At 42.7% G+C, this 27,241-nt stretch overlaps 2 protein-coding genes across 9 annotated transcripts in view; both read left to right on the plus strand.

Moving 5' to 3' along the window:
- The window catches only part of LOC133404755 (stromal interaction molecule 1-like), a 30,807-nt gene extending 17,893 nt beyond the window's left edge, over positions 1-12,914 (plus strand). For 2 of the 7 annotated variants that reach the window (XM_061680975.1, XM_061680976.1), the window contains exons 8-14: positions 2,064-2,241; positions 3,142-3,309; positions 3,375-3,475; positions 4,030-4,259; positions 6,461-6,541; positions 8,210-8,591; positions 9,615-12,914. In XM_061680975.1, coding sequence (XP_061536959.1) covers positions 2,064-2,241; positions 3,142-3,309; positions 3,375-3,475; positions 4,030-4,259; positions 6,461-6,541; positions 8,210-8,591; positions 9,615-10,065 — 1,591 coding nt within the window. In that variant the 3' untranslated portion in view covers positions 10,066-12,914. Of the gene's footprint in view, positions 1-2,063; positions 2,242-3,141; positions 3,310-3,374; positions 3,476-4,029; positions 4,260-4,645; positions 6,554-8,209; positions 8,592-9,614 lie in introns of those variants that run through there. The other 5 variants (XM_061680978.1, XM_061680977.1, XM_061680979.1 and 2 more) reach the window with 5 other exon arrangements.
- A 319-nt stretch (positions 12,915-13,233) lies between these two features.
- Positions 13,234-25,295, plus strand: si:dkey-24p1.6 (protein sel-1 homolog 3). Of its 2 annotated transcripts, XM_061680973.1 has the most exons (25): positions 13,234-14,133; positions 14,246-14,336; positions 14,430-14,499; positions 14,572-15,046; positions 15,944-16,070; positions 16,292-16,413; positions 16,772-16,887; positions 16,951-17,012; positions 17,870-18,002; positions 18,065-18,200; positions 18,282-18,404; positions 19,338-19,543; positions 19,612-19,791; positions 20,377-20,496; positions 20,573-20,713; positions 21,401-21,463; positions 21,749-21,922; positions 22,219-22,346; positions 22,439-22,522; positions 22,641-22,731; positions 22,824-22,911; positions 23,528-23,637; positions 23,762-23,889; positions 24,042-24,144; positions 25,114-25,295. In XM_061680973.1, exons 3-25 carry the CDS (start codon positions 14,452-14,454, stop codon positions 25,189-25,191), a joined length of 3,036 nt encoding a protein of 1,011 aa, XP_061536957.1. In that variant the 5' UTR covers positions 13,234-14,133; positions 14,246-14,336; positions 14,430-14,451; the 3' UTR covers positions 25,192-25,295. The 2 variants fall into 2 exon arrangements, with proteins under 2 accessions (XP_061536957.1, XP_061536958.1); XM_061680974.1 differs by lacking the exons at positions 24,042-24,144; positions 25,114-25,295 and having other exon boundaries at positions 23,740-23,855.
- The last annotated feature ends 1,946 nt before the right edge of the window (positions 25,296-27,241 follow it).

Below are 27,241 nucleotides of genomic sequence, written 5' to 3' on the forward strand. Positions count from 1 at the left end.
GAGCGACGGTGGGAGGAGGCTGGATTTCCCGGGAGCCTTTTACAGCGCCACTTGACCACGGGGCCTCGCAGATTCACTGCCGGGAGACGAGGTGTTACGCCTGGTCGCTTAATATGCGGGGGCTCATTCTGCCACGCTGGGGTGCTGATAGTGGTGCAGAAGGGGGGAAAAAATTGTCAAGGGTGCCTTCGAATGAGTTGTAAACACACCAGTTAGTGTCAAGAAAGTACAGCTTATCAATTATCTTTTCTTGGGAAATGTCCCACGACGTTAAGTTGGAATCTCCTCTGTGCAGCAGAGGTCAGGGTCCCGACCCACCCTCATTTTTCCATCTGGATCGTCTTTCATTCCCACTCTGTCCTGCCTCGGGGAAGTGCTGCTCCTCAGTGATGGGGCACAGTATTACAACCGTAAAATAAAAATTAAAAAAATTCAGAAACACATTGTGTGAGGAGCCCCGGAATCAAATCAAGTTCTGTGCGTGACTAAACCCAAAGTAATTAAGTCGTGGGTGATAAAGCCCTCATCTTTTGTAAAGTCACGCTCGCATCTAAAAATAGAAGCGGTCAACACACACACACACACGCACACAGAGTTGTGGTAGTACACGAGCATTGAGTAACACACTGTACTGTTCTAAAATTGCACGCCGACAGCTGTTCCCAGCCTCTGATGCTTTTTTATTGTGAGCGACACGGAAGCTGAACAGAGAGTTCTGTGCCGGAGACGTGCTAGTCATGGTCGGTGGTGGTTTCTGCTGATGCATGGCCGACGTAAGCCACGCATGCGTACACTCACCGGCCACAACATTAGGAACACCCGCACAGACAAAAAGACATCCCGAAATTCGGCCTTTACAAAGATAATGCTCACTGTTGATTGGCACTCACAATGTTACGTGTAGTGTTTGTCATTTGCATTGCATGTCATATTCGTCTTTTTTTTTTTTTTTTTTTTTTTTTAGAAATAAGTCGGAATGTTTTTATTTTAATGTCAATAATGCAATTTTTAAATGTGTGAATTTGATTGATGTAGATAATATAATGAATATGGAAAGATATTCTGATACCTTTAAGTGAATGTTACTTTAATAATTTTATAATTTGTAGAGATATTTCTCAAATTATTTAATAAATTCATATTATATATTAATGTATTAATTAGTAGAAGGAAAGTTGTCATACTATGAATATACTGCATTTCTGTAATCTCTTTCAAAATACATCAGCTGTAATGTATTCGTTACTTTTTACAATATCATTTTAAAATGAATTTTATAAATAGTATAAGAAATATACTATTTGTTTATAAAATTATTTTTATGTTGTAGTTATTTCATTTTATATATACAGTGGACCGCAAATAGCAGAAATCCGCGGATAATTGAAGGCCGTTATAATTGCATTGAAAACAAACCCCTTTTTTAAAAAACATTTGAACAATTAAAAAAAAAAATTAAAACCCCTAAATGTTGAATAAGCAGGGATAAACCTGTCAATAACAGTTTGCAGGGTTAGTTCCCCCCCAAAACAGGAAAAAGAATTAAGAAAAGTAAGTTGCAATTTTCTTGAAAGGAAGAACCCAATTGGCCGGCACGGAGGAGACTGGTTAGGACATCTGCCTCACAGTTCTGGGGACCGGGGTTCAAATCTCGGCCCCGCCTGTTTTCTCCGGGCACTCCGGTTTCCTCCCACATCCCAAAAACATGCGTGGTAGGTTGATTGAATGATTGTTTGTTTCTATGTGCCCTGCGATTGGCTGGCGACCGGTTCAGGGTGTCCTCCGCCTCCCGCCCGAAGATAGCTGGGATAGGCTCCAGCAGCCCGTGACCCTAGTGAGGATACGCGGTAAAGAAAATGGATATATGGATGGAAGAACCCAATTGATTTCGACTGATTCGATTTCGATAGCTAAAGTCGAGTCCCACTTTTATATCGTAATGGCCCACGATGCTTAAAATATCTGAAGTCAGTATTAATGAGAGCACATTGCTATAAAACGGGCTGGTTTCCTCTCAACAAACGACGAGAAATTCACGAGTTTGTCCCTTGTTTTCCCCGCAGGCTGCAGATCGCCCAGGAGGAGCACCGCTCGGTGGAGGTGGAAAAGGTCAACCTGGAGCAGAAGCTGAGGGACGAGATCAGCACGGCCAAGCAGGAAGCCCAGCGGCTCAGGGAGCTGCGCGAGGGCACCGAGAACGAACTCAGTCGACAGAAGTACGCCGAAGAGGAGCTTGAGCAGGTATTAAAAGCTCAATCCAGTGTGGAAAATGCGTGTTGTAATATCACACTCCAACGTATGTTTGAGTCCATCAGAGTCATGCTGGCTATACACTAGTATAAATACACCCCCGCTTAGCTTTGTTGATCAGGAATTTGGCAGTGAAGCTCGAGCGCAGCAGACACTCCAAGTACAGTACTGCCTTGACGTAGGGTTTTCACGATACATGTAATTGCTCAGCTGATGTTCTTGTTTTTTAGTTGTGAGCAAAACTTTTAGTTAGAAGCGCTCGATGGTGCCAGACAACTTGACAAAAAGCAACAGTTTGGCAGGTAGTGAGCAGTTCTTTAAAAAAAGTCCTCGTGTTTATTGCCACTCATAGTTGAAGTTTAGTCATAAACTAAACATAAAACAAAGAGATTTCTATGTTTTGTACTTAAGAAAACCTCATAACTTTTCATATAAAGTTCGCTAATGCATTACAAACAATGCGAAACACAATAGACGGGCTAACAAAACTAGCATCTATGTTGCGGTGCTATAACCTTTTAAGCAACAGAAATCTGAACACAAACAGTGCAGCCACCTGTGTAGACACAATATAACAATAATTAGATGCATACCCAGTATTTATCCTCAGCGAAAACGACTATTATTACTGCAGCTTATTGAATAGTTGTGACTGTCTTCTTCCTGTATACATGTGCATTGTATAGTGCCCCCTGGTGGCCAAGGTTAGCACACCAGCGGGAGCCACACAATGAATTAAAGCATGAAATTATGATGCACCAACTGTTTAATTCTTTACATTCTATTTATACTATTACTGTAATTTTTTTTTTATTAAGTACTATACTGTTAAGTCCTATGTTCTTATTAAAAGAACACAGTTCCCAAAATGGTGTTTGTCTTCCCACGCAGGTGCGCATGGCTCTGAAGAAAGCGGAGAAGGAGCTGGAGTCGCGGAGTAGCTGGTCCCCTCCCGAGTCGCTGCAGAAGTGGCTGCAGCTCACCCACGAGGTGGAGGTTCAGTACTACAACATCAAGAAGCAGAATGCCGAACGGCAGCTCCTGTTGGCCAAAGAGGGGGTACGATTGCATATTAAATGATTTCTTCACACTTTGTTGTGACATGGCATGCTTTTACCCCACAGGCTGAGAAGATCAAGAAAAAGAGGAACACCCTCTTTGGGACTTTCCACGTGGCGCACAGCTCATCCCTGGATGACGTGGACCACAAAATTTTGGCAGCAAAGTGAGTCAAACAGAAACATCCTGCATCCAAAATTCAACTTATACAGAAGTAATGACACTCATTTTTGATTGCCACTGTCAGAGTTAATAATTGCGTGACTGCTTCAAAAACTTTAAAACCACCTTACTTTCAAAGATTTTAGGAACACAACTGAAGTTTTCTTAAAATACATTGCTCCTTTTCTTTTTTAAAACTTTATACTATTCGTATATACTGTAGCAAATAGTAATCCTGTTGTGTTGAATTGACAAACAAATTAATTGTTGTCAGAATTGTTCAAATTCCGACTTGACATTGAAAGTAGCTGAATGTGATTGGATTAGATTAACAAATCGTTCAGGACTCAGACAACAGCTACCATGGAGGGTGAGATTGGACTTTTCACAGCGTTTTTGAGAAAAAACATCTATCAGACACCTTAGTGTCAATTCCAAAAAACTGGCATCGTTTAACCTCTCGTACCGAGTGTGACCACTTTTGCCACCAGTGGATGTAATCGACGTAGTGCCTCAATAAACGCAAATGTATCGGTGACTTTTTTCCCTCTCCGCCAGACAAGCGCTGGGCGATGTGACGGCCGCCCTGCGCGAGCGTCTCCACCGCTGGCAGCAGATCGAGCTGCTCACCGGATTCACCGTGGTCAACAACCCGGGTCTGCCGTCGCTGGCGTCGGCCCTCAACCTGGACCCCAGCTTCACGGGGGGCCGCGCCACACCGCAGCACTTCATCGTGTCCGACGACACGGACGACCTGGACGAGGACATCGTGCCCGCCGTGCTGCAATGTAAGAGTTCGTCCGAGTCACTGGGCTCGTCTGCGGGGAGTAGCAAACTATCCCTTAAGAACCCCAAGACCCGGCTGGGGAAATCTAGACATCAGACCTCATGAGGGTTTGGACTTTGTTGTGGCCTCCCTTGGTGGGAATAGGGTGGTTGCGGGGTTGTCATAGGATATCTGTGCAATGGGATTTATGTAAATTCGCATAACTGTCGTTGTTCCATTCCCCATAATCCCTCCTGAATGTATGTGCGTTAGCTTTACTCCAGTCCATTATGACAACTGGGAGATTTTTTTTTTCCTGTACAACAAATTTCTTAATAAGAATTGTTTTTGTGATGCAGTGTTTTGTCACGAATGTGTATTCATTTTGCTTGGATTGATACCCGCCAGGGGGCACGATGATCGAGTGGTTAGCATGTTCGCCTCACAGTTCTGAGGTTGGTGGTTCGAATGTAGGGTCTGGCTTTCTTGTGTGGAGTCGGCATGTTCTTCCTTTGCTTGTGTGGTTTTCTCTGTGTACCCTAGCTTCATCCAACATTCCAAAAACTTTCATGAGGTTTCTAAATTGTCCTTTGGTGTGAATGGTTGTTTTCCCGGACAGTATGTTTGTGTGAGCAGGCTTCCCTTACGCACCGGTCCTGTTTATAAACTCCATGGACAGAATTTTTAGATGCAAGTAAAGGGTTGAGTGGGTCTGTTTTGGTGGCCTCAAATATTATATATGACCCTGCTTTTAGTTTTACATTGGCTTCATCAAGCTGCGATCATCGACGCTCGCTAGAGTGGTTCTTAGTCGGGATGGGAATCAGCACCGCCAAATCTGAGGCCATGGTCTCAGTGGAGAAAGGGTGGAGTGGCCTCTCCAGGTCGGGTATGAGATCCCGCCCCGAGTGGTGGGGCTCATGTATCTTGGGCTCTTTTTACTAGCGAGCGGAAGATCGACAAGCGGATCGGTGCGGCGTCCGTAGTTATGCTGACCCTGCATGGGAATGTTGTGGTGACGAAGGAGCTGAGTCAAAAGGCAGAGCCCTCGATTTCCCGGTCGCTCTACATTTCCATCCTCACATATGGTCATGAACTGTGGGGTCATGTTTAGGATTGCGAAGGGGTAGTAAATGTCCGAGGAATACCCAGTACACTGAAGAGGCTGTCGTCTCTCAGCTGGCCATGGAACACCTTGGGATCTCCCTGGAAGAGGTGACCGAAGTGGCTCGCGAGAGGGAAATCTGGACTTTCCTGCTTAAGCTGCTGCCACCATCACCGCCACCCAACCCTGGATAAGCGGAAGATGGATGCATGGATGATACCTGCAGTTTAGTAAAGGCAGTATATTCAGAAAGTATTCACAGCACTTCACTTTTTCCACATTTTATGTTCCAGCCTTATTTAAAAAAAAATGATTGCCATAATCCCCGCCGCCTATTCATGGTTTGCTATTTTCCAATGCACTAATCTGTTATTCGTTGAAAAATGTACAGGTTTTTTATTTATTATTATTATTTTTTGGTGCTTCCTATAATGCTCTAATATGCCACAAGATGGTGCCAAAGTGCTGACTATATAGGAATTGGTCACAAGGAAGTATGTTGAAGGAATACATCTAAAGTGTGAGACAACCTTTTCGATCAGGGAGGAGCTCAATTTAGCCTGGGTAGTCTCTGGAAGTTACAGAGTCTTTGCTGCGTGAACATTGACACGTGCACTACAGGTAAATTGTTTTTGGAAAGCATTCGTATCCCCCGCGAATTAATTAGTAGAGTTCATTGTGTTGCGCAAAGGCTGTAAAAACGGATGTACTTGTGGTTCTTAGTTCTTTTATTTTTAATGCATTTCCAAAAATGTCCCAAACTGTTGTCATTATGGGGTGTTGTGTTTCAAATTGTGAAGGTTAAAAATGAAGTTATTCCATTTTGGAATGAGGCTGTTCATGTCACAAAGTGTGGGAAAAGTTGAAGCGCTGTGAATACTTTCTGGCTGCGCTGTCCATTTTCGATGCAAACAAAAAAAAAAAAAAGCATTTTAACATCATTTTAGTTGTGCTTAAAACTCCTGTTTGTAGTGGTCCCTCACAGGATTTGACTTGGCTTCAATAGTAAGTCTTCTCATCAGCATTAATTGCACTTCCTATCTCACTCCCTTCTCTTCGCACCCGCATCACCGCCACCTTCTTCCCGCTCCATCGCCGTCTCGTTCCGTCAACTGCAGACGGCGCTCGGCTGTTGGAGCGGCGAGCCAGTGACCTGTGGTCCGGCGGCTCGGATTGTCAGCCCGTGTGGAAAAATCTCGGTTGGCCTTTTCTTGATTAACCTCTACCCCCATAGTAGCCCCCACCTCCCAATCGAAGCAACCCTCAATCTGAACACAACGAATCACTGCCTGTTTCTCCATCTTAAAAATACACACCCTTTTCACCCTGCTTTTACGCTCGTCACCATTTACCTTACTTTTCATAACACCCTTTTATATCGCCTGTAAAAGTGGGTATTTTACCGCCTTTTTTCCCCCTCATGTCCGTCTTGACACCGGGTCTAGCAATTTACCGCCTTCAATGAAAACTTTGGACCAGCTTGAATATAATATATAATTATGTGTAAATAACAGTATATATGCCTATGTACCGTGCTCAAAAATCTGAATCCGAATGCTGGTACAATTACAGCCGTAGTGACGTCCCGCAATGGGATCATTTGAATGGTGTGACAGCTGCTTTCAAGTTAAAAAACAACAGGGTGAGTCTGGGGGTTTCAAACGTCACACGTTCCCACCTTTACGTGTAGTTTTTTTTTTTTTTTTTTTTTTTTTACAGCGTTCTGTTATTACCCACAAGGGAGGAAAATTGTTGCATTTACTTAAGCCAACCATTCAAAAGGCGGAAAATACCGGCTTTTACAGGCCACGATCATTGTGTTACATGGAGGTGTGAGGTATCGTGTACAGTGAACCCCCGCATATTTGCAGTTTGGTATTTTCAAATTTTGGCGGATGGGGGCTTATCCTTTGTTTTCTGTCTTTGTGCTCAGGCCAGAGCCATGTCTAATATAACAATATTGCTTTGGTGTCGTCTTACTGCCAGACAACAACGTTGAATGTTGGTGGCTTGTAGCTGGTTCATTGCTCAGTGATTCTCCACACTTGTGTTTTTTTTATGTCCCAAATGTAGATTTCGTTTGCTGTGATACTGGAGTGGCTCCAACTACCGGAGACAAATTCCTTGTGTGTCTTGTAACATACTTGGCCAATAAAGCTGATTCTGATTCTAACTGAAGTGAGGAGAGGAGCTTCATTTAGTCAGGCTGTAGCTTTAAAAAGAAAAGTTCTTTGCCACAATCTTTTGACATTACAAAGCTTTTTGGCCAGGTGATAGTTCATCATGACGAAAAAATAAATAAATAAATAATTTGTACCGGCATTACCAGATAATTAGCAACCCTTTATTGCTCAGTGACTGTTTTTGTCAATGTCTTCATGTCTCCAAAGTGTTCTCTGTCAACTGACTGTCTGTTGTCGTACTAGAGCGTCTCCAACTACCAGAGACAAATTCCTTGTGTGTTTTTTGGACATACTTGGCAAATAAAGATGATTCTGATTCACTATTCGCAGCAGGGCTCGGCGCCTATCGCCGACCAATGGGGCGGGGTTTCACTGTCGTAGCACCTGACTCTTGATTCCCTTTTTCCACATGTAAAAAGGAAAGATACCACAAGTGTTGGGATTTTATGAGTGACTCCACGTTTGCGATATGATCACTATAAAAATTGTTCTTTATCAATATTTTTTTTCTTTCTTTCTGAAAGCCTTATAACTACGAAGTAGAAATATAATATACAGAAGATAACTTTAGCAAATTTGGAGTCATCTGAAGTCCATTTAGAAAAAAATCCCAGCATGTTTGGTGTCTTTCCACAGGTCACATTTTCCAAGTTGTGGATAACATTGTGGCTTTTCTGCCCGCAGCTCCCAGCATGATGTCCCTGCGCCAGCGCCACATTGACCCCCACCTGTCTTTGAGCTCGCAGAGGTTGGTAGAGGGTTCCCCGCCGGAGGGTCAGCAGTGGGAGGGAGCCTCGCACCCGGGTCCTCTGCCTCGGCCCGCCTTCCGAGAGTCCCGCAGCCAGTCTTTCGGGCACCTCGAGAGTCTGTGTCTGCCCCCGCTGTCCTCAGCCGTGTCCCACCCCGCCATCATCTGTAGCTCGGCCGCCAATCCGCATTCATTCTCCTCTGTCAGCCCTCATTCCTCCCACGTTTATTACCCTTCCTTCCAGCCCATGGACCCCATTCCTGACCTCACCTTCTCTGACGTCTCCAAAGCGCACTCTGCGCGTAGCGACAGCTTCGGGTATCTATCTCCATGTGGCATGCGTGTGTGGCCGCTAACCACCTGCTGTTACACACAAAACTTTGGTAACGCATGCAGTGGCAACCTCCAGTGTCCAACCAAACCAAAGGCTGAAACTATTTGGGCTGTGGACCTGAAATTCCAACAAGACAAAGACTGGAATTCAAACCAAACGTCCACAAATCTTCTGAGAAACTGGCGGCCAATTATTTGTGCTCAAGGGCTGCATTTGATTTCTAAAATTGAGACATCGGCCAGGTTTTTCGAGGGGAAAAAAAAAAAACTTCAAATGAGAAAGTAAAACCAGTAAAATAGTTTTGCTCATTTTGAAATTTTATTATTTATAATTAATTTATTATAGTTAATAAAGTAATTATAAAATAAATGGAATGGAAATTTTTTTTTTTTTTTACAATAAATAAACAAATTCTTTAATTTTTTTTATAACCAATTCTATGATTAAAAAAATAATGCAAAAATGTTTAATAAAGTAATATTTAATACTTATTTTTTAATGTGAATAACATAAGCAATTATGTAATAAAATAAATTGATCAAAAATTGTTTGATACCAATCTTTTTTTACAGTAACTCAAACATCGATGGCCAGACAACAATAAATAAATATTCTTATTAGGCCTAATTTTCATTAAATAGAATTGTAACTTTTTTTTTTTTTTTTAAAGATTTAGAGATAAAATAAAAGTTGAAAATCACAAAGTCCTGATATGCTCTGACATGGCTTAAATTTAGATTAGGGACAAATATTGTAAATCCTGTCTATTTGACCAAAACAAACCAATAGCATTTAAGGAGTGTCCACTGTATAAGGAAAAAGGGTGACCAAAGTCTTGGTTTTTGGTTCTATTTAGCATACATTTCACTTTACGTTACTTTGCATTTCCTCTTTTTCTAACCTCACAGTCTTTCCTCTTGCCTGAAAACTACGTGTGGCGTTGCGGTGTGTCCTGACATTTGAGGATTTTAGCGCTTTTGGGTCTTAATCAGCCCTTTCTCACACAGGGACCTTCATCGGTCGGACTCGGACTCGTCGCTCTCCCTGTCGCAAGTGGGCGACCGTCTGTCGGCGCTGGGCTCCAAAGGCCTCCTGATGAAGCCCACCTCCCTGCTGCACGGCCTGCCCAACGGCGGCACCCGGTTCCACGAGAGTGGCGCGGGCGAGCACGTGCCTGACAGCCCCGTCCTCATGAAGAGGGTCCAGCAGCAGCAGGAGGCGGCGGCGATGGCGGAGGCCCACAGCCCCGCCGAGTCCACCCGCTCCCTCAGCTCCACCGAGCCGGAGACCCCCTCGCCCACTTGGGCGACGGGGACCAAGGGCAACACCCGCATCCCCCAGCTGTTGGCCAAGAAGAGCCCGCTGGAGGAGGACAGCGCCTCCACGGGCGAGGACACGGATTCCACCGCCAGCCGCAAGAAACACACCTTCAAGATCTTCAAGAAGCAGAAGAAATGAGGCTACTGGTTTTTGTTTTTTTTTTCGGGGTGGGGGGGCGTCCTTTTTATTGTCCAGCACTGTTTGTTGCCTCTTAAAACTTTGTGAGGTTTAGTTTCGAACCTTGTGGGCTGTGGGAGCAAGCAGCTGCTTTTACTAGTCACAGACAGTTAACGATACGCGGCTTTTTGGTGAAATTCCCAGATGAAGCCAAGATCGATGCACTACAACCTCTCCAGCAACGGTGTCAAACTGGTGGCCCGGGGGCCAGATCCGGCCCGCCACATTTTATGTGGCCCGCGAAAGCAAATCAAAATCGCTAATTGTCTGATATCCCAACTGGCTATTCATCAATGTTGTGTATACTGTATGTAACTACAGTATCGGAGGTAATCTTTCATCTATATGGGTTAACAGTTGTAGTGGCCCACCGAGGGAAGTCATAACTACGATGTGGCCCGTGACAAAAATTAGTTTGACACCCCTGCTCTACAGGATGATTTCGCGACATTTTTGAATGCGCAAAGGAAATTCCGTGGAAACATTTGTTCATGGAGTGAGACGCACATTTCATCAAATGAAGCACTTATCAATGACTATCGTATTGATCAGACGCCTCAAAGGCATTTTCTTGCAGTTATGTATAAACTGTTTGGATGGGTTGTCGCTGAGTAATTTAGCAAAACGTAATGGCTAGCCTGCTAGCTGATGTTAGCTATACAGCATGCTATCCATTTCAGTGTCAAAAGAGCGCGTCTGTGATATTAACCCAAGGAACACGAAAATCAATTAGTCTGTCTCTAAATGATCATGCTGTCAGATTTTCCACCACGCCTGTCTTTAAATCGACTTACTTGTTGACTTCTAAAATTGCTCCCGGTGTTCCGTCGCTCTTTCGAGCAATGTACCTCACGTAACATCTTATTTTCCGAATTTGTTTACTCGTGGTTCCATCGGAGCCATTGCCACCCGGAAGTATGTGTGATTTCATGGTAAAAATGTCTCTTTTTTTTTGGGGGGGGGGGGGTAACTTATCCTCCCTTATTTGCTGTTTTTGTGCTCGTGCTGAACTATCCCTAGATGGGACCAAAGCCCTGTCTCATATAAACGTAGTGGTTTGGCGCCATCTTGTGGCATCGTGGTCCCTCGGAACAATGTTGAAGTGAGGGGAAGACACCCTGGCTGCTATAAAAGTAGAGTTGTGGCATCAATTCTCGTGGCATCTAGAGGCAATTATGAACCTTTTTGGGAGCCTGTCAAATACTGGTGGATGTTTGCTATTCGCAGCAGCATATTTGCTGTTTTCTAACAAAGAGCTGAAGCGTTTGCGTGTTCAATTGGAATTCTTTTTGAATCAGTCCTCTTCATCTTGCTGTTAACACGTGGACATCGTGATACCGAGACGACCGCTGAGAATCGATCAGTAGTACCTCATGCTTAGAATGTCATCGGCAGGGTGCAAAAGAGAGACCGGAAGAGTCACAGAAAGGCCTAGGAATCAAACACCAGTTGTGAAATTTGCTATTGTTAAGAGAACTCACTTCACTGAAAAGTGTCAAGAAGGTTGGTTCATGTTCTGTTGTAAAAGTTGTAGTCCATTTTAGGTTCATCTTCAAATTTCACCCAAAAGCTGCACACCTGTCACTTTTTGTGACTAGTATGTGCGTGCGTGTGTGAGAGGGAGGGTTGCAATGTAAAGAATGATTTATTCTATGCCAGTTTCAAAGGGAAACTTTTTTTTTTTTTTTTTTTCCTGGGCATGTCTTTTGTTGCATGCTGAAAATACACACTCCCCCCCACCCCCCTTTCTTTCTCCCCCCAATCCTCTTGCCAACTCATCGATGACTCAGAAGGGCTCATTTGGTCAAGTGTGAGTTTATTTTATTTTATTTTGACACGGACTAAACAGCCCTACGGTGTTGAAACTGGATCTGTCTGTTTATTTTGTGTGCAAAACTCTGGATTTATGCTGTTGTTTTGAGTAACTATTTATTTAAATGGGCGACTTGTGTTGTCAGGAGAAACAATGTTAGCAAAAAAAAAGATAGATTACAAAGAAAAACAGATTTTCTCTTTTTATTTGTATTATTTTTTTAACCACTTCTCCCAGGATCCAAATGCAGTAGAATTCAAACAGAAGGCCCCTCTCAGAATCGCTGTATTTATGAGTCGCTTGACCAATGAATGGCCTTTTGAGTTTCTGAGGGTGTCATGGTTAAAAATATGTATCACACAACCACCATCTAATGTGGGTGGAGCTTGGGGTGCAAAGGCCAATTTGCTGTGGCTTGCAGGTGTAATGTCTTATTTTATTTTATTTCTATATTGTATATAGTTTTTAGTGGGTGCTGGAAAAGGGCTAAACATAACGATTTGGTACCAATCCACCCAAATAGTGAAGAAAAAGGCCAACAATCCCACATCAAAGTGCCAAAGCTAGACGCCATCTTGTAATAGTGTTCCAGCAACAATTCTTTCTTGGTCGGATGTTTACATTTGTGAAGGGGGCCTCACATGACTATGCATCTGTACTTTCAGCTTCTTCTCGTCCACCAAAAAAGAAAAAGACAGTCGGTCAAACTCTCGAGATGCGGTTTTGAAGATTTTACAAACGGCTACTTTTTATTTTGATTTCTTTTGCAGAAATCAGTACGCCTTTAGCTTGACAGCTGTACTGCACATGACATCCTGGATGTTTTTTTTTGTTTTTTTTTGGCGACGCATGTCAAAGAGCTTCGATCGACTTCCCCAGCTGACCTGTTCTAATAAGTTCTTATCTATCAACTTTTGAGCTTGTACTTGTGAAATCCAGACCGTATATTTGTACAGAGACAACGACAACTTTTTGCATCTCCAGTGATGGTCTTTTACGGCACTATTGCATGAAAGCAATAAACTATTTTAAACAAATAACTGGGGGGTGCTTTGTTGTCCACGTTGCCACATTTGTAATTGTTACATATATATATATATATATATATATATATATATATATATATATATATATATATATAATTAGATTGTCAACAGTTGTCAGTAAAAATGCATCTTTGTTTGTACTTACGTAGTTTTCACATGCTGTAGTTTTTTTTTTTTTAACTTTTAAATGTCTGACTACAATCGACGCTTTGATTTACGGATTCGCCTACGTGAAAAAGTGAGCGTACTGTGTCATTTCCGGTGGCTAACGTCTGTCACTCACTGGCTGCTGCTTTTCTTCCTCAATTTTGTCCGTTTATTTGTATTTTTTTGACGGTCGTCTGTTGTCCACTTCTTATCGAGGCTCGGCTAACGTCAAATACATCGGGACAAGAGTCACAAATAACGGTTTCCTCTTGCTAGTTAGCTCACAGTTACAGTGGTCTCTTCTTCTAAACTAGTTAGCATAGCAGTTAGCATGAGTGCTCCTTCACTTCCCACTCTCCGCTCCCCGACTTCCATTAATGTTTCACACGCGTTTATGGAATGCATCTTATCTGCCGCAGTGGATGTGAGTTTTGGTGGGAAAACAAGTAAAGACGTTAGACACGTCAGGTAGCCACTAGCCAGCCCTAATAATAAATAAATCGGTTCAGGGAAGCTAGCGTGCCTGCTAACAAGATTAGTGCTCCCCCTAGAGGACAGGACAAAATGTTGCCTCATTTCTTATTGATACAAAGTTAAGTGTTTACTTTGAAATATCGACAGGTGACAAAAGTAGTCACAGTCGGTTCTCAAGTAGAAGTGCAGGTACACTAGTAAAAGAAGTACACAACTGATTTCACTTCTTAATTTTTTTTCACTATTATTCTTCAGAAGCTGGTGATTTTTAGGTTGATGCAAGACAACTTATTCTCAACTTTATTAATAGAGCACTTCAAAAGCACTCAAATGAAACAACCACAGCTGAAACTAAAGTGCTGTGCATGAATTCAAATCAAACGCAAATATTAAATAAAATATTCCTTTTTGATTAAAATATTGTTGAAATAAAACAAAATCAGTCAGGACTATAGAAACACTCCAGCAGCGCCTCATTTGAGTCTTGAGACCAAACTGTCACAGTCCCTCGGTTGGCTGCCTGATGTTCCACCAGTTGCTGGTCACAAGGTGATTCGCCACAAATCTTTCTTGCAGCTGACAATATCAAACAACTCTCTTAAATAAAAAAGAATTTTTTTTTGACTTTGTTTCTTCCCATCACTGGCTACAATAAATGTAGTGCACGAGTTAATCTGACACAGTTGGTATGTCACCGAATTCCCAAAACTCCACCTTGACTGCGACCGGTTAGTCATTGGCTGCAAGGAAATGTGAGCTATTCAATATTGACTTTGGCAATCAGGTGGAGCCGGATGAGGTCCGGGTGTGAAGGCTTTGTGCTTGACTTTAGTTTGCCACTGCAGCTTGACCGTCTCGCATGACAACATGGATTTGCAGTACAAATACATCTATGAGCTGTTGTTCAGTGTGCAGGTATGAACACATTTATTCTTTTCAGTAGACTAAAACAAGAACTACAAAGCGAATTTTGTTTTTCTTCCCCAGGTGGTCTTTGCGGTGGACTCTGTGAGACTCCTGAATCCCCCCGAGGAGCCCGTTCCAGATCTTCCTTTGGAGGTTTTCTACTCATGTGATGCACCTTCCACTGTGCAACTGGACTGGACTGTGACCTTCGACATTGGCGAGAGTTCCACATCCTTGCTGAGACGATGGCATTGCGTCCCGGGAAAACCCAGAAAAAGGACTCTCAAGGTGACCCTACCCGATTGGTTGCTTTACAGACCGGACGCCATCGTTCCGGAGTCCCGGTGGGTGTTGAGTTGCATGCTGGGAGCCTCGGTCAGGTACAGGAAAGTCGACAGTGGCGATTGGATGGTCGCAGCGCAACACGTTGCAACTTTACAGTCCCGACTCGTGTATAGTCGGCCCGTCAAAAGGCATCAGGTCTGCTTCGCTTGGAGTGCGACAATGCTCTCGTTCGCTCGAGACCGAGCAAGGAAACATTGCCTGGTGGAGCAAGGTAAGAACACTTGAAATAGGAAAGGTTTAGGATCATTTTGATGACCCCAAAAATTCTGTGTTATAAATTCTGCGGTAAAAGAATTCGGTGTTAGGTTTCATCATCAGAAGGAGTAGCACAATGCCCATTTAATCATCATGATACACAAACTTTAATTCTTGACATTCATTCATTCAATTAATCATGTCATTGATGTATGTGTTTATACAGTACAATACTTCGAGTGGTATTTTCTTGTTTAAAACACATTATAAAAAGTTTTTGTTGGTGTTTTTGGGGAAACTAGAACGGATTATCGGGATTTTTATTCATTTCCATGAAGAAATAAAGTTTGAGTTTGAGTTAACAAATTAAACTCATTTGATTGTTGGTCTGTGATGAAGCCCAATAGTTGATGCCATGCTGTGCCCATGTAAATCTCACCCATTTGTCTTGGGTCGTTTTTCCCAACCTTGATTGTGCCAAGGTACATATTTTACATGAGAAAAATCTCATGGCACACCACCAAACAAAAATGGCCCCAAAAATGAATGGTATTCATATTTTTATTTTAGTTAATCTTGTCTCAATTTACTGACAAATGTACTTACTCGGTGTGAAATCTGGGCCTGTTCAGTTCAACTCACAGTTCTGTTCTTCGAACGGCAACAGGCCGAAATACAGGTTAACCCTTCTCTACTCTTTAAGGTCAAATCTGAGCCATTTTGACATTTAACAGTAATAGAAACACCCTAAATTAAAAAAAATCTCACCCTGAAATGTGATGACTTTCCCTAAAGAGTTACGACAGTTCAGTTGTATTTAACTTTAACGTTCAAGCTCAGCAACCTGAACCCACGAGAATAACATGAGTTTACTGTCGTCCAACATCCCGACAATCCCGTCTGTCGTCTTCAGAAACGGTGCCTTTGCTGTCCTCGATCTTCGCCTCCACTGGGGAAAAATTCGGCATCGTCAAGAATCTTCGGCCCTACGCCAGCGACGTTCTGGAGTACCTTCGAATTCACGCCCTCGCATTCCCCTGGTGAGTGTAACGAGGCGTGTCGTACGAAGGAAATCTAAGCATCAGTTCAAAAGCATGAATCCTTGTATCATTTGTTCGCTCCGTTTTCAATTGGAAATCACAAATATGGACGTGACTGATAATTTGTTCTTTGGCCGAAAGCAAAAAAACTAACATATTCCTGATTGACAATGGAAGGAACAAACGGTACAGAGATTAACAAGCGTCCTTTGTGGGGACAGGTCCAAGTTCTCCGTCTGGATATTGGTGACCCGACACTGCCAGGATAGCTCGTGCGGGGTGCTTCACCACATTGACTCCCAGAACAACTACGCAACGCCCACTGTGCTCCTCACTCAATCAGGTATACGCCGTAACCAACTGAAAAAAAACAAAAACGAGCAATTGTGAAGCTGAGAGATGCTGACGAATCCATCCAAATGGGCACAGAGAGCTGGTTTTCAACTTCCGTGCAATCACAAGAAGACTTCTGAGTGTTAGCTATGCTAAAGGTGCAAGGTCACACGTTAGCCGCAGCATAAACTACGTTTCCAAATTGTAGAAATGTTCTTACACTGTCCTGCAAAAGTATTGGAACAGTCGGGTATTTACAACTGGATCTGATGCATAGCTTATGAAACAATTTTGTTTTAATTGAGCAAAAGCATTGGAACAGACCTAAACTAGACTACATTTATACGAGTCAGAGATGTTGTGTTCAGGTCGGCTGCATGTCCAAGTGCACGGCGGGCCGGGGGAATCCACCGCCATCCTCTTCCCGCACGAGGTGCCCTTGAGCAAGTGGTGTCACCTCACGGTGACGTTTCAAGGCAGACAGGTGAGTCGTGTGTATTAATCATGACGCAGATGTTGACTAAACAGTTCGCCGATGTGTTGTCAGGTTACTATCGCCACTGTGTGCTTGGGCAAGAAGTCAAGAACGGTGAAGTCGACAGAGAACAGGTGAGTGTGTGGACAATGGATGCAGCTAAATTGACTGAGTTAGTAGCTGCTGCCCGAAAAGCTTGCCAGAAAAAAAAAGAAAAATTCAGCCCCTGAAACCAGTTTCACCTAGCAACATGAAATTTCACAATAATAATCATACATTTATTTTATGTAGTCCTTTTAAAGGGTACTTGAGATCTAAGCTGTCATGTAAATTTAGTAGTCAAGCACAAGTATACCCACAAAAAAAGTCTCAAGAAGGCATACCCGAAAACACACAGGCACTCTGCCGTTTAGATTGGAAGTGACTATTTTCCAGGTTAAAAAAAAGAGGACGACTTACGAAAATGGACTTTTTCAAAATTCAGCCCATTTAAACCAGTTTCACTTAGCAACATTAAATGTTCGATCACAAGTGGACCCACAAAAAAGTATCCAGGAGTTATGGGAAGTCCGCTACCAGGATTTTGGCCACTTTAGTCTTGTTTTGACTACATTTTGATGACTTGGTATAAAAAAAAATAAAAAATTCTGCTCCTGAAGCGAGTTTCACGTGGCAACATAAAATTTGGTAGACAAGTCTAACCTGAGTCAAGCCACAAAAAAGTCTGACTAAATCTTGCCAGAAAGCACACAGGAAGTCTGCCACTTTATTTTGAACTAACTATTAATTGTGGATATTTGGCCAAGTTTGATGACTTGTCATTAAAAAAAAAACTTTAAAAACGTTGATTTGAAAATTAAAATGAAATTTGGTCATCACTTCTATCACAAGTTGACCCACAAAAAATTCTCAAATAGTCATGCATAGAAATGCATCGGAAGTCTGCCATTTTGATTTAACAGCCATTTTTAAAGATGTCCCCCCCCCCCAGGCTGAGCCATGACATCAGGCTGGACGACACTGATGGATACTTTGTGATCGGAGGGGGTCGATACGTTAAAGGCGTCGAAGGTTACTTTGGACCCTCGTTTTACGATCGGAATAGAGCGTCGCCTCAAAGCTCGGTAACCCAAAACAACAAACACAACCTACGTTTGCTTTTTATGATAATTCCTCTCCTCCACAGTCAGAAGTTGTTCTTCCGGACGTCATCGCAGAAGTGAACCTAACTGGGTGGATGCACGCCTGTGGAGAATTTTCTCACTATATAAACCAAAGCATCCGTTTCTACTCCCTCCTGGCCCATCAAAGCAAAGAGTCAAGTAGTAGACCTCTTATCCCACTAGGTGGTGCTGACATGATTCCCAAGCACTACATGTAAAATCCCTTTGAATCTTCTCCAGGCAACCGTTTGGAGATGTTCCACAATGAGAAACAGAAATATACGCTGAACACGTGCGAGCTGTGGGAGGGGGCAGTTCCTCAATATGTCACCAAAATTGTACAGTATTTGGCTTTCAAACGTGGTAAGAGGAAAATCACAGCTGATTTTGAACCTTAAACACCCTAGAAGTATGGAAAAAAAACAAAAACTAGTGGCATTGTTCAATATCTTTTTCAACACTTTAAACAGAGCAGTTGCCTCTTTATTGTTAGAAATTGCAACTAATATTTCCAGTCGGAATTATTGGAAATATATCGGATTTGTTCCAGGGTCAAACTGTTCAATAAAAAAGTAAACACACTGTCAGTAACATTCTAACATTTATCCATAACATTTACATAGAAGATTCAAACTATACAGATCCACGTATTTCTTGACTGTTTAATAATACGATGTAAGTAAATGTAAAGTTAGTGATGATTCAATTATAATTATAAAAAAATAAATAAAATTATATACATAAATACAGTAGAGGGATGTGTTTTTGTCAATTTATTTTGATTAATGTAAAAACATAGTTTAATTACTGTATGAAGTATATGAATTGTAATGAATTAAACATGTTAATAAAAATGTATATTTTGTATTTAATACAATACCTATATTTATATGGCATGCTTGTGCTTTACATGGTTAAAATACAAAATAAAGTAGTCACAAACATGTTACAGGCAATACAAAAAACCAAATCCAGAAAATCATTCGTCAGTCAACAAATCAGTCTTAAAATGTTTTTTTCCCTAATTAATTAAAATAAGTGAACAAAAATGACCTCATTTAATTAACTTATTTTGGTTAATTAAACTCAACATTATGTACTGCATACACATTGAATGCATCAAATATAGTTTGTATTTATTTTAATTGTCAAATATAGTGTATAACAAATCTTTTTATTTAACAATAAAATTAAATAAATAAACAGACTAATAACTTTGGAAAGGTCTGTTGTCGACCAGTATTATTTCACTGTTGCACTTAATTTTTTTACCTGCTACAAATTTGATCTTTTCAGGAAGAAGAGCAGTGAGCCCTGACGCGGTGGGCCGAGCGCTGTATTCTCTGTCCCTTCGCAAACTGGACGGCGTGAGCAGCATGCGAGCCTTTGCTCAAGTTTTACCTCTGCTACTAAATGCCAGCTGCTTGAATAACACTGCAGCTCTGCACATGTCATCGCTCATCTACAGCTTGGGTCTGGGGGTGGAGAACGAGCCCAGTAAGGTGCGTTGTCATCGGTCAGCGCCGGCAAGCGCTAGTAAGGCAGCCTTTGACGACGGGGTCTCGTGCAGGCGTGGCTGCTGGCCCTGTTGGCGGCCCAGAAGGACCATCGACTGGCTCTGCTGCGACTAGGCCACCTGCACCACCGGGGCCTCCGGGGGGTCCTCGCAGACGAGGACGTGGCCTACGCTTACTACGCCAACTTGGCCAGACAGACCACGCGGGACCGGCAGAATCCCTCGCCGGAGCAGGTGACGGCCGACCCTCGCAAGTCACTCACTTTAAGGGCCTGCTTGACATTTGATTTGATTTTCAATAGCTTTTTTAAAATAAATATGTACATCATTTCCTATTGAAAGATGAATTCATCAGCATTTATTTTGCAAATTTAAAAAATATATACAATTAACAAATATATAATAAATACAAAAAGGCTGCACACCCCTGTTTCTCATGCCAGGTTTTGGGAATTTACTGTACAACAATGAGACCAAGCTAAATCATTTGAATACTTTAAACCTGTAGCACTCAATTGGATGTTTAAAAAAATTGAGAGGTGAAGTACAACTAAACAAATGCAATAATATCTTATAACTGGTATGTGGCTATGTTCAAAATTTCAACCACATTCACACTCATGTTAAATCTGACTCAGCACACACCTGTCACATTTAGGGTGCCTCTTATTAACCCCAACTAAAGGTCAACTGATCTTGAAGGCATTGTTTAAATTTCCTGGTGTATAATAAGCCACATAAGCACAAGAAAACACATGAACCCCATTTTCTAGCATTACAAATCCTAAACTACGCTGTTAAATTCTTTCCCATTTCCAGGTATACGTTGAGGACATCTACCTGCACGACGACGAGATCCTCAACCTTCAGACCAACAAAGACCATCACATCTTCCAGTGGCTGAAGCTTCAGGCGTACCAAGGTGCCCCCGATGCCGAGGTAACCCCCGCTGTCATCTCGTGAACAACAACAACAAAAACGACAAGCCAATCAGATGTCAACTACATTCTTCCAGCAAGCCCTGGCCCGCATGCTGTTCTGGGGTCAGCAGGGAGTGTCGCCCAACATCGAGGCGGCACTGAGGCACTACGAGAGGGGGGCGGTCCGCCTGGAGGACCCCGTGTCCATGTACGACTTTGCCATCGTACTTCTGCAGGTCAGCTTCAAGCAACATTTTGAGTCTTGTGGATTACACAACACACTTACCAAACTTGAAACTCAAATCATTTGTATCGCAAGTCGGCTTTCCCCATTGAAGTGAATGGAAATGCCGTTAATCTGTTCCAGACTCCCAAAAATGTTGTCGTTTTAAATTGTTTTTTGAAATGAGAAACATCTAAGAAATTGCACTCTACAGTATTGTACACTGTAAAAACATACAGTAATAACATAAATAGAATGTGTAAACAGTTTTTCCTTAATTGCTACTTTTTACCACTTTCACTGAACTTATTGTTCACAGTTTTTGCCTTTTTCGCCACTTTCCTCACTTTCAGCAGCTTCTCCATATTTTCATGGACAGAGTCAGTAGCATAGAAATTATTTGAACGCCTTCGACTGACATTAATTACAGCATTGATCGACTCCTGCTTCAATATAGTACGTCACAGAAGTACTCATCATCAGCTTCTTTTTCTCAGCACTCATTACCCATGCATAGAGAAAAGAAAGCTCGTTAGTCAAATTTTTGCTCGCAACCTAGAGCAAAAAAAAACAAACAAACAAAAAAAAAAACAGCCATAAATAAATAAATGAATAAATAAATTGTGTCTTAAAAAAAAAGAATTGCAAGTTGGCGCATTCTTTAAGTTTGATCTGAACTGATGTTACTTTGTCTCCATAGGGCCACGGTGTCCAAAAAGACATTCCCAAAGCCATCAAGTTATTGAAGAAAGCAATGGACAAGGTTTGCTATTCATAGTGATTTTCTTGACTCTATGGATTATTTGTCATCATTTTGTTTTGTTTCTGTTGTGCATGGTGGCTGATATCATGAATAACTATCAAGAGAAGCCATCCCAACAATTAGATAATACATTTGTATATGTGCTGTGGATTTTTTCGACTGTGGATTATTTCTAGTCTTTGTTTGTTTCTATTGCGCAAGGTGTGCATTCAGTGGTTAGAGTACGTTAGCCATTCCAATAATTGCAGTGGTCGAGCAGGTTTAAGCCCTTATTTGGTTCTTCAGGGTTTCGTCCCCGCCATCAGCGCGCTGGCCTGGTACTACGAGCGCCTGGAGCTCGACTACGAAAAGGCGGTGGAGCTGTGGGAGCGGGCGGATGACCTCGGGAGCCCGGACGCCGCTCTCAACCTCGGGATCGTGCACTCCCTCGGGCTTTACCCGCAGAGACCTGCCGACCAGGTAGGAAGATTACTACGTCCAAAGTTCTGTTCCTGAGTACCACGTTCCATTTTGATCCTAATCCCACATTTTATTGTAATTTGTAAATGTTCCAATCAGTCCCACTTGGAATTGATTGCCATATTTTTGCTGAGAAAATTCCCCAATTGATGGAGAAATTCTACAAATATATTTATTTCCCCCCCCAAAAATCTCACATTGTACCTTTCCTACATCTAATTAATTTTACAACATTTCAATTCATTGTCAGCACCCATTTGTACGGATATGGCACATTGCACGTGTTGTTCTTGCAGTACATGGCGTACAAGTACTTCCTGAAGGCTGCCGAGCGAGGACACATCAGGGGAGCGGCGGAAGTCGCCGACGTCTGGTCCACCGGGCTCGCCGGTCGCGTCAGTCGCCGTCCGTCCGATGCTCTCTTGTTGGCTTGTTACCTTTTTATCCTCATTTAAAAAATAATACTTGATCTGCATGAGAAAGGCACTCTAAAATGTCTTTTATACCTGAGCATAGATGGGCAAAGTGGGCAGCGGAGCAAAACGGATACCTGGGTCGTCTGCTGCGGCGAGCCCTGAACGCCTTCCTGAAGAGTGACCTGTAAGTGCGCCTTACCATCCACCTCGCAGTACCACCACGATCACCTCACAATTGCAGAAACCGTCAATACTACACAAAAAGGCAAAAGAACAGCAAACTAATGTGTTTGCTTTTCCAGGTTTGGCTCGCTGGTTCATTACATGATGGCCGCCGAACTGGGCGTTGCGGTGGCCCAGTTTAACGTGGCATATCTGTGTGATCAAAACGAGGCGAGTCAGCAACTGCTGATAATGAATTATTATGAATTGGACAGATTGTTATACACTGTTGTTATCGTCATTTGTGCTGGGTTTGTTCACAGGGCGATTTCCTGGCTCCTGCTTTTGCACTGCACTGCAAGAGAAGATATTATAACCTCACGGTCCACAATCCGAAACCTGAGCCTTACGGTAAACTAGACGAGAGGCACTCGAATCAGTGTACTCCTATGCAAGGCTGGTCTTGCTACAATGTTTTCCATCCATCCATGCACCCATTCAGGCAAGAGCTTAGGGGTTTCATAACAAGGTTGGGAAGGGATAGAGTTTAAAGCCAAGGTTGGAATTTCAAATTAAGCTTTCAAGACAGTTCTAGTTTCATATTAGGGTTTTCAAGACACGGTTCGGCTTTCAAATCAAGGTTTCAGGCCTGGGTTAGGGCTTTAAAGTAAGATTTCAAGACAGGTTCTGGCTTTCAAATTAGGGTTTTAAGACTGGGTTGTAGTTTCATATTAGGGTTTTCAAGTTAGGTTAGGGTTTCAAGCCTGTGTCAAGGTTTAAAATTAGGGTGTCATCAAGCCTGGGTTTGGGTTTCAAACGAGGGTTAGGGTTTCATATCAGGGTTAGGGTATCAGACAAGAATTATGGGTTGAAGTTGCAGTTTAAAGGCTGTTTATGAGTTTTTTGTTATTAGAAAGTCGTGCACTCACCCGACTTTCAAATACAACCACCTTGATGTTCCAACTGAATAACCACCGATTACACTTTGAGACTTGCACCCTCATGTGCTTTTTGTCTTTGTCTGCAGCCTTCCTGAGGATGGGCGACATGTGGTACGACGGCCTGGTGGACGGCCGCAAGAGGTTGACTCCTGCCGCGCAGATGTACAAACTGGCGGCGCTGCGCAGCGAGCCGCAGGTGATTGAATGCGGCCCGCGGACTAAAATGAATTTGACAGCCCTGCTTTAAGCCTATTTTCTGCCACCCTGAAGTACTATTGTTTCCAAACATGATCAAAAGGTCCGTACATTTCCACAAGCAGGGCTGGTATAACCTGGGGTTGCTCGCCGAGGAGGGCTACAGGCTGCCAATGCCGCTACTTATGGAGCTGGGCCTTTCCCAGTTTTACTTGGCAGACGACGCTGAGCTTCGAACTGCTTTGTACAAAAGGTTTGTGTAGACTGTCAAAAAAACAAAAATGAAATAACTAAATAAAGAGCATGCCGTCATATTTTGAAGATCACTTTGAGGATTCGCTGTGTAAAAGTGGGTGCGCGGGCCCGTTCGTTGACTTTATTTTGCCCGTGTTGTCTCGCCAAAAGGTGTCGAGACTCTGGCATTTCCGACTCCTACGTGCCTTGCAGCCTGGCTCTACTCAAAGTGCATCTGCAGGTCTTCCAGAAGGAATATAGTACGGCTATCAAGGTTTGTGTCGCACGCTTTTGGAGGCTATTTCTGCTTTTTTATGAATTTTATAATTCAATACTTTGAATGACAATAAAATGTCAAGCAAATACCCTGACCACCAATGCCTGAAAGAAGGTGACAAAAATAGTTTAAATGAAACAGTTTTTTTAACTTGCTGTGAACAAATCAATAGAAAATACCCATTTACTTGCTTAAATTAGTCTCTCGTTCTTGTTTTCCCAAAAACGTATGACTTAAGTAACGGTTAATCAGAACAGCCATGTGATGATATGAAATGATGTATCAAGATGGAGGTCATGGTCTATTTAGTACAGTTGACACTTTTATTAAAGCAACAGCTTTAACAAAAAGCAAGTTACAAGTAGCTCATTTACTTCTGATTGGTTTGGGAAAAGGAATATTATATAATATATATGATAGAATATATCTTTTTGTTGTTCTGTTCTTCCTTTAATATATAATCCACTAATATCCATCCATCCATTTTCTGAGCCGCTTCTCCTCACTAGGGTCGCGGGCGTGCTGGAGCCTGTCCCAGCTGTCATCGGGCAGGAGGCGGGGTACACCCTGAACCGGTTGCCAGCCAATCGCGGGGCACATACAAACAAACAACCATCCGCACTCACATTCACACCTACGGGCAATTTAGAGTCTCCAATTAATGCATGTTTTTTTGGGGATGTGGGAGGAAACCGGAGTCCCCGGAGAAAACCCACGCAGGCACGGGGAGAACATGCAAACTCCACACAGGCGGGGCCGGGGATTGAACCCTGGTCCTCAGAACTGTGAGGCTGACGCTCTAACTAGTCGTCCACCGTGCCGCCATCCACTAATATATAACTTTAATATATAATCCACTGCTCTTGGGTCCTTCTACTAAGCAGGTGCTTAATGTGCTTATGCCTCAGGTCACGTGCTGTATATAATAATTCTTCTGATGTCATTTCTCATATTTCCCATCAACAGTACGTCGTCACCGTTGTCGCAGCTGCACCGGTTGTCCTCGTGGTCCGAGGCCTCGTCGGCCGACACGTCCTCTCTTGACGCGAACAAGAGCTGCGGCATTCAGAGTCGATTTTGCACGTTGATCATCTTCAAATGTTGATGGTTGCCCAAACAAATGTTGGTACACTGTGAGTTCAACTGTTTACTGGTATGTTTTTTTTTTTTTTGTTTTTAAATGTTTTTTTTCACTGACTTTTAAATCAATAAATAAAGTGCCTCCAGACATGGATGTACTGTGCAGTATATGTATGATTCGTTATTTAAGAAAAAGTAACAATTATTGTCCATTTTAGCAAGCGAACTAGTTTCAGGGGGCAGCCTCCAATCAGCGGGACTCCTTTTCCTCGTCACTTGTCGCCAGGTTGAATTCTCACCTATATGGCTCGACTCTCGCAATGGCGTTCTTACAGATGAGCAAAGCTGGGCATAACCGGTGAAGTTCCCAAGTGGGCCAGTGAGACGAACGACGTGGACGTCGCATGCGTAACTGCTCTCTATTTCGGTCTCGTGCATTTGTCTTTGTGGCTAATTTGCTGACACGCCAGCAGCACAGGAGCTGCTGGAAATTTTATTCGCCTCCTCATGCATTATGTTACGTAACAGACGGCACACCTCCGGTTGAAAGGAACATGAAAGTGGAAAACCAGCAAACATTCCTACAGCTTCTCTGGCTATTAGCCAATTTTGTCTTGAGATTGTTGTCACTTCTACAGTATTTGTGCACTCACTGTAGTAGTCTCGTCAACACAGCACTATCTGCTGTTGACCGATATTGGCCACTTGTGTGCTTGAGATGTATCTGCACCATTTGCACAATTGACACTGTTTCAGATTATCGCACTACTTGTCACTTTCAACTTCTTACATTTCTTGAAGTCTCTGCATCATTTGCACAACTGACACTGTTCCAGATTATCGCACTACTACTCACTTTCAACTTCTTACATTTCTTGAAGTATCTGCACCATTTGGACAATTGCCACTGGAACAGATGATCACACTGCTAGTCACTTTCAACTGCTTTTACATTTCTTGAAGTCTCACAGGGTGATTGAAAAGTAACTCCCTATGTTAAAATACTTAAAATGTATTCATATGTTGTAATATTTTTATCAATTTTTGTGTGTATGTTCCATGATTAAAGGAGCAAGTCTATTCTACCAAACCAACGACTTTGGAAGAACTTGAAGGGCGAATACGAGAAGTTATGTCTTCCATCCCGCAAGAGTTCCTTGTGAAATCAGTTCATGCGGTTCCCAGGCGGCTTGAGAAACGGGTGGCCAATGCTGGCGCCCGTATCCAATTTGAAACTAAACTCCATGCAATACACTTTCTTCTCACGTTCATCTCTTGTAAGAGTTCAGAAATAAATAAAATAAATGTAAGTACTTAAAAATAGGGAGATACTTTTCAATCTGATTCCGATGAAGAAAGTGAATAAAAGATTGCTTCAAGGCTTGTGCTCGGTTGCTTGGCACATTCAAAACAAACCTTCACCCAGAAACTCCAACCTCGGCTTTTTCTTTACCGCTTATCTTCACGCGGGTCGCGGGCGTGCTGGAGCCCATCCCAGCTATCTTCGGGCGGGAGGCGGGGTACACCCTGAACCGGTCGCCAGCCAATCGCAAGACACAGAAACAAACAACCATTCACACCTACGGGCAATTTAGAGTCTTCAATCAACCAACCACGTGTGTTTTTGGGATGTGGGAGGAAAACCGAAATGCCCGAAAAAAAAAAACACTAGCTTGAACTCCTTAATTTCACTGTCGCTGTAACTTCAACCCCTAATTTGAAACCATGACATGACACCATAACCCTGTCTTGAAATCATAATTTGAAACTCTAATCTTGACTCGAAACCCTAACGCTTGTTCGATACCATCGCTTGAAACCCTATCCCTGGCATGACTCCTAAATTGAAGCCGTAACTTGAAACTCGATTTTCCAACTGCGACTTGGAATCTTACCTTGAACCCCTAAAATGCCAGTCTTAAAATGTTACACTCTAATGCAGTCTTAAAACCCTAATTTGGAACCTAACCCCATACGTGAAACCTTCCTTTGAAGCACTAACCCACAATCCAGT

Source organism: Phycodurus eques, chromosome 7 (assembly GCF_024500275.1).
Source record: "Phycodurus eques isolate BA_2022a chromosome 7, UOR_Pequ_1.1, whole genome shotgun sequence".
Lineage (NCBI taxonomy): Eukaryota > Metazoa > Chordata > Actinopteri > Syngnathiformes > Syngnathidae > Phycodurus > Phycodurus eques.

What these genes read in the sequence shown, in the direction of transcription:
- si:dkey-24p1.6 (XM_061680973.1), top strand. Translation starts at nt 14,452, where the DNA reads ATGGATTTGCAGTACAAATACATCTATGAGCTGTTGTTCAGTGTGCAG. An exon ending in ACATTGCCTGGTGGAGCAAG is followed by an intron (nt 15,047 to 15,943) that starts GTAAGAACACTT and finishes TGTCGTCTTCAG; the next exon opens with AAACGGTGCCTTTGCTGTCC. An exon ending in AAGGTGCCCCCGATGCCGAG is followed by an intron (nt 20,497 to 20,572) that starts GTAACCCCCGCT and finishes ACATTCTTCCAG; the next exon opens with CAAGCCCTGGCCCGCATGCT.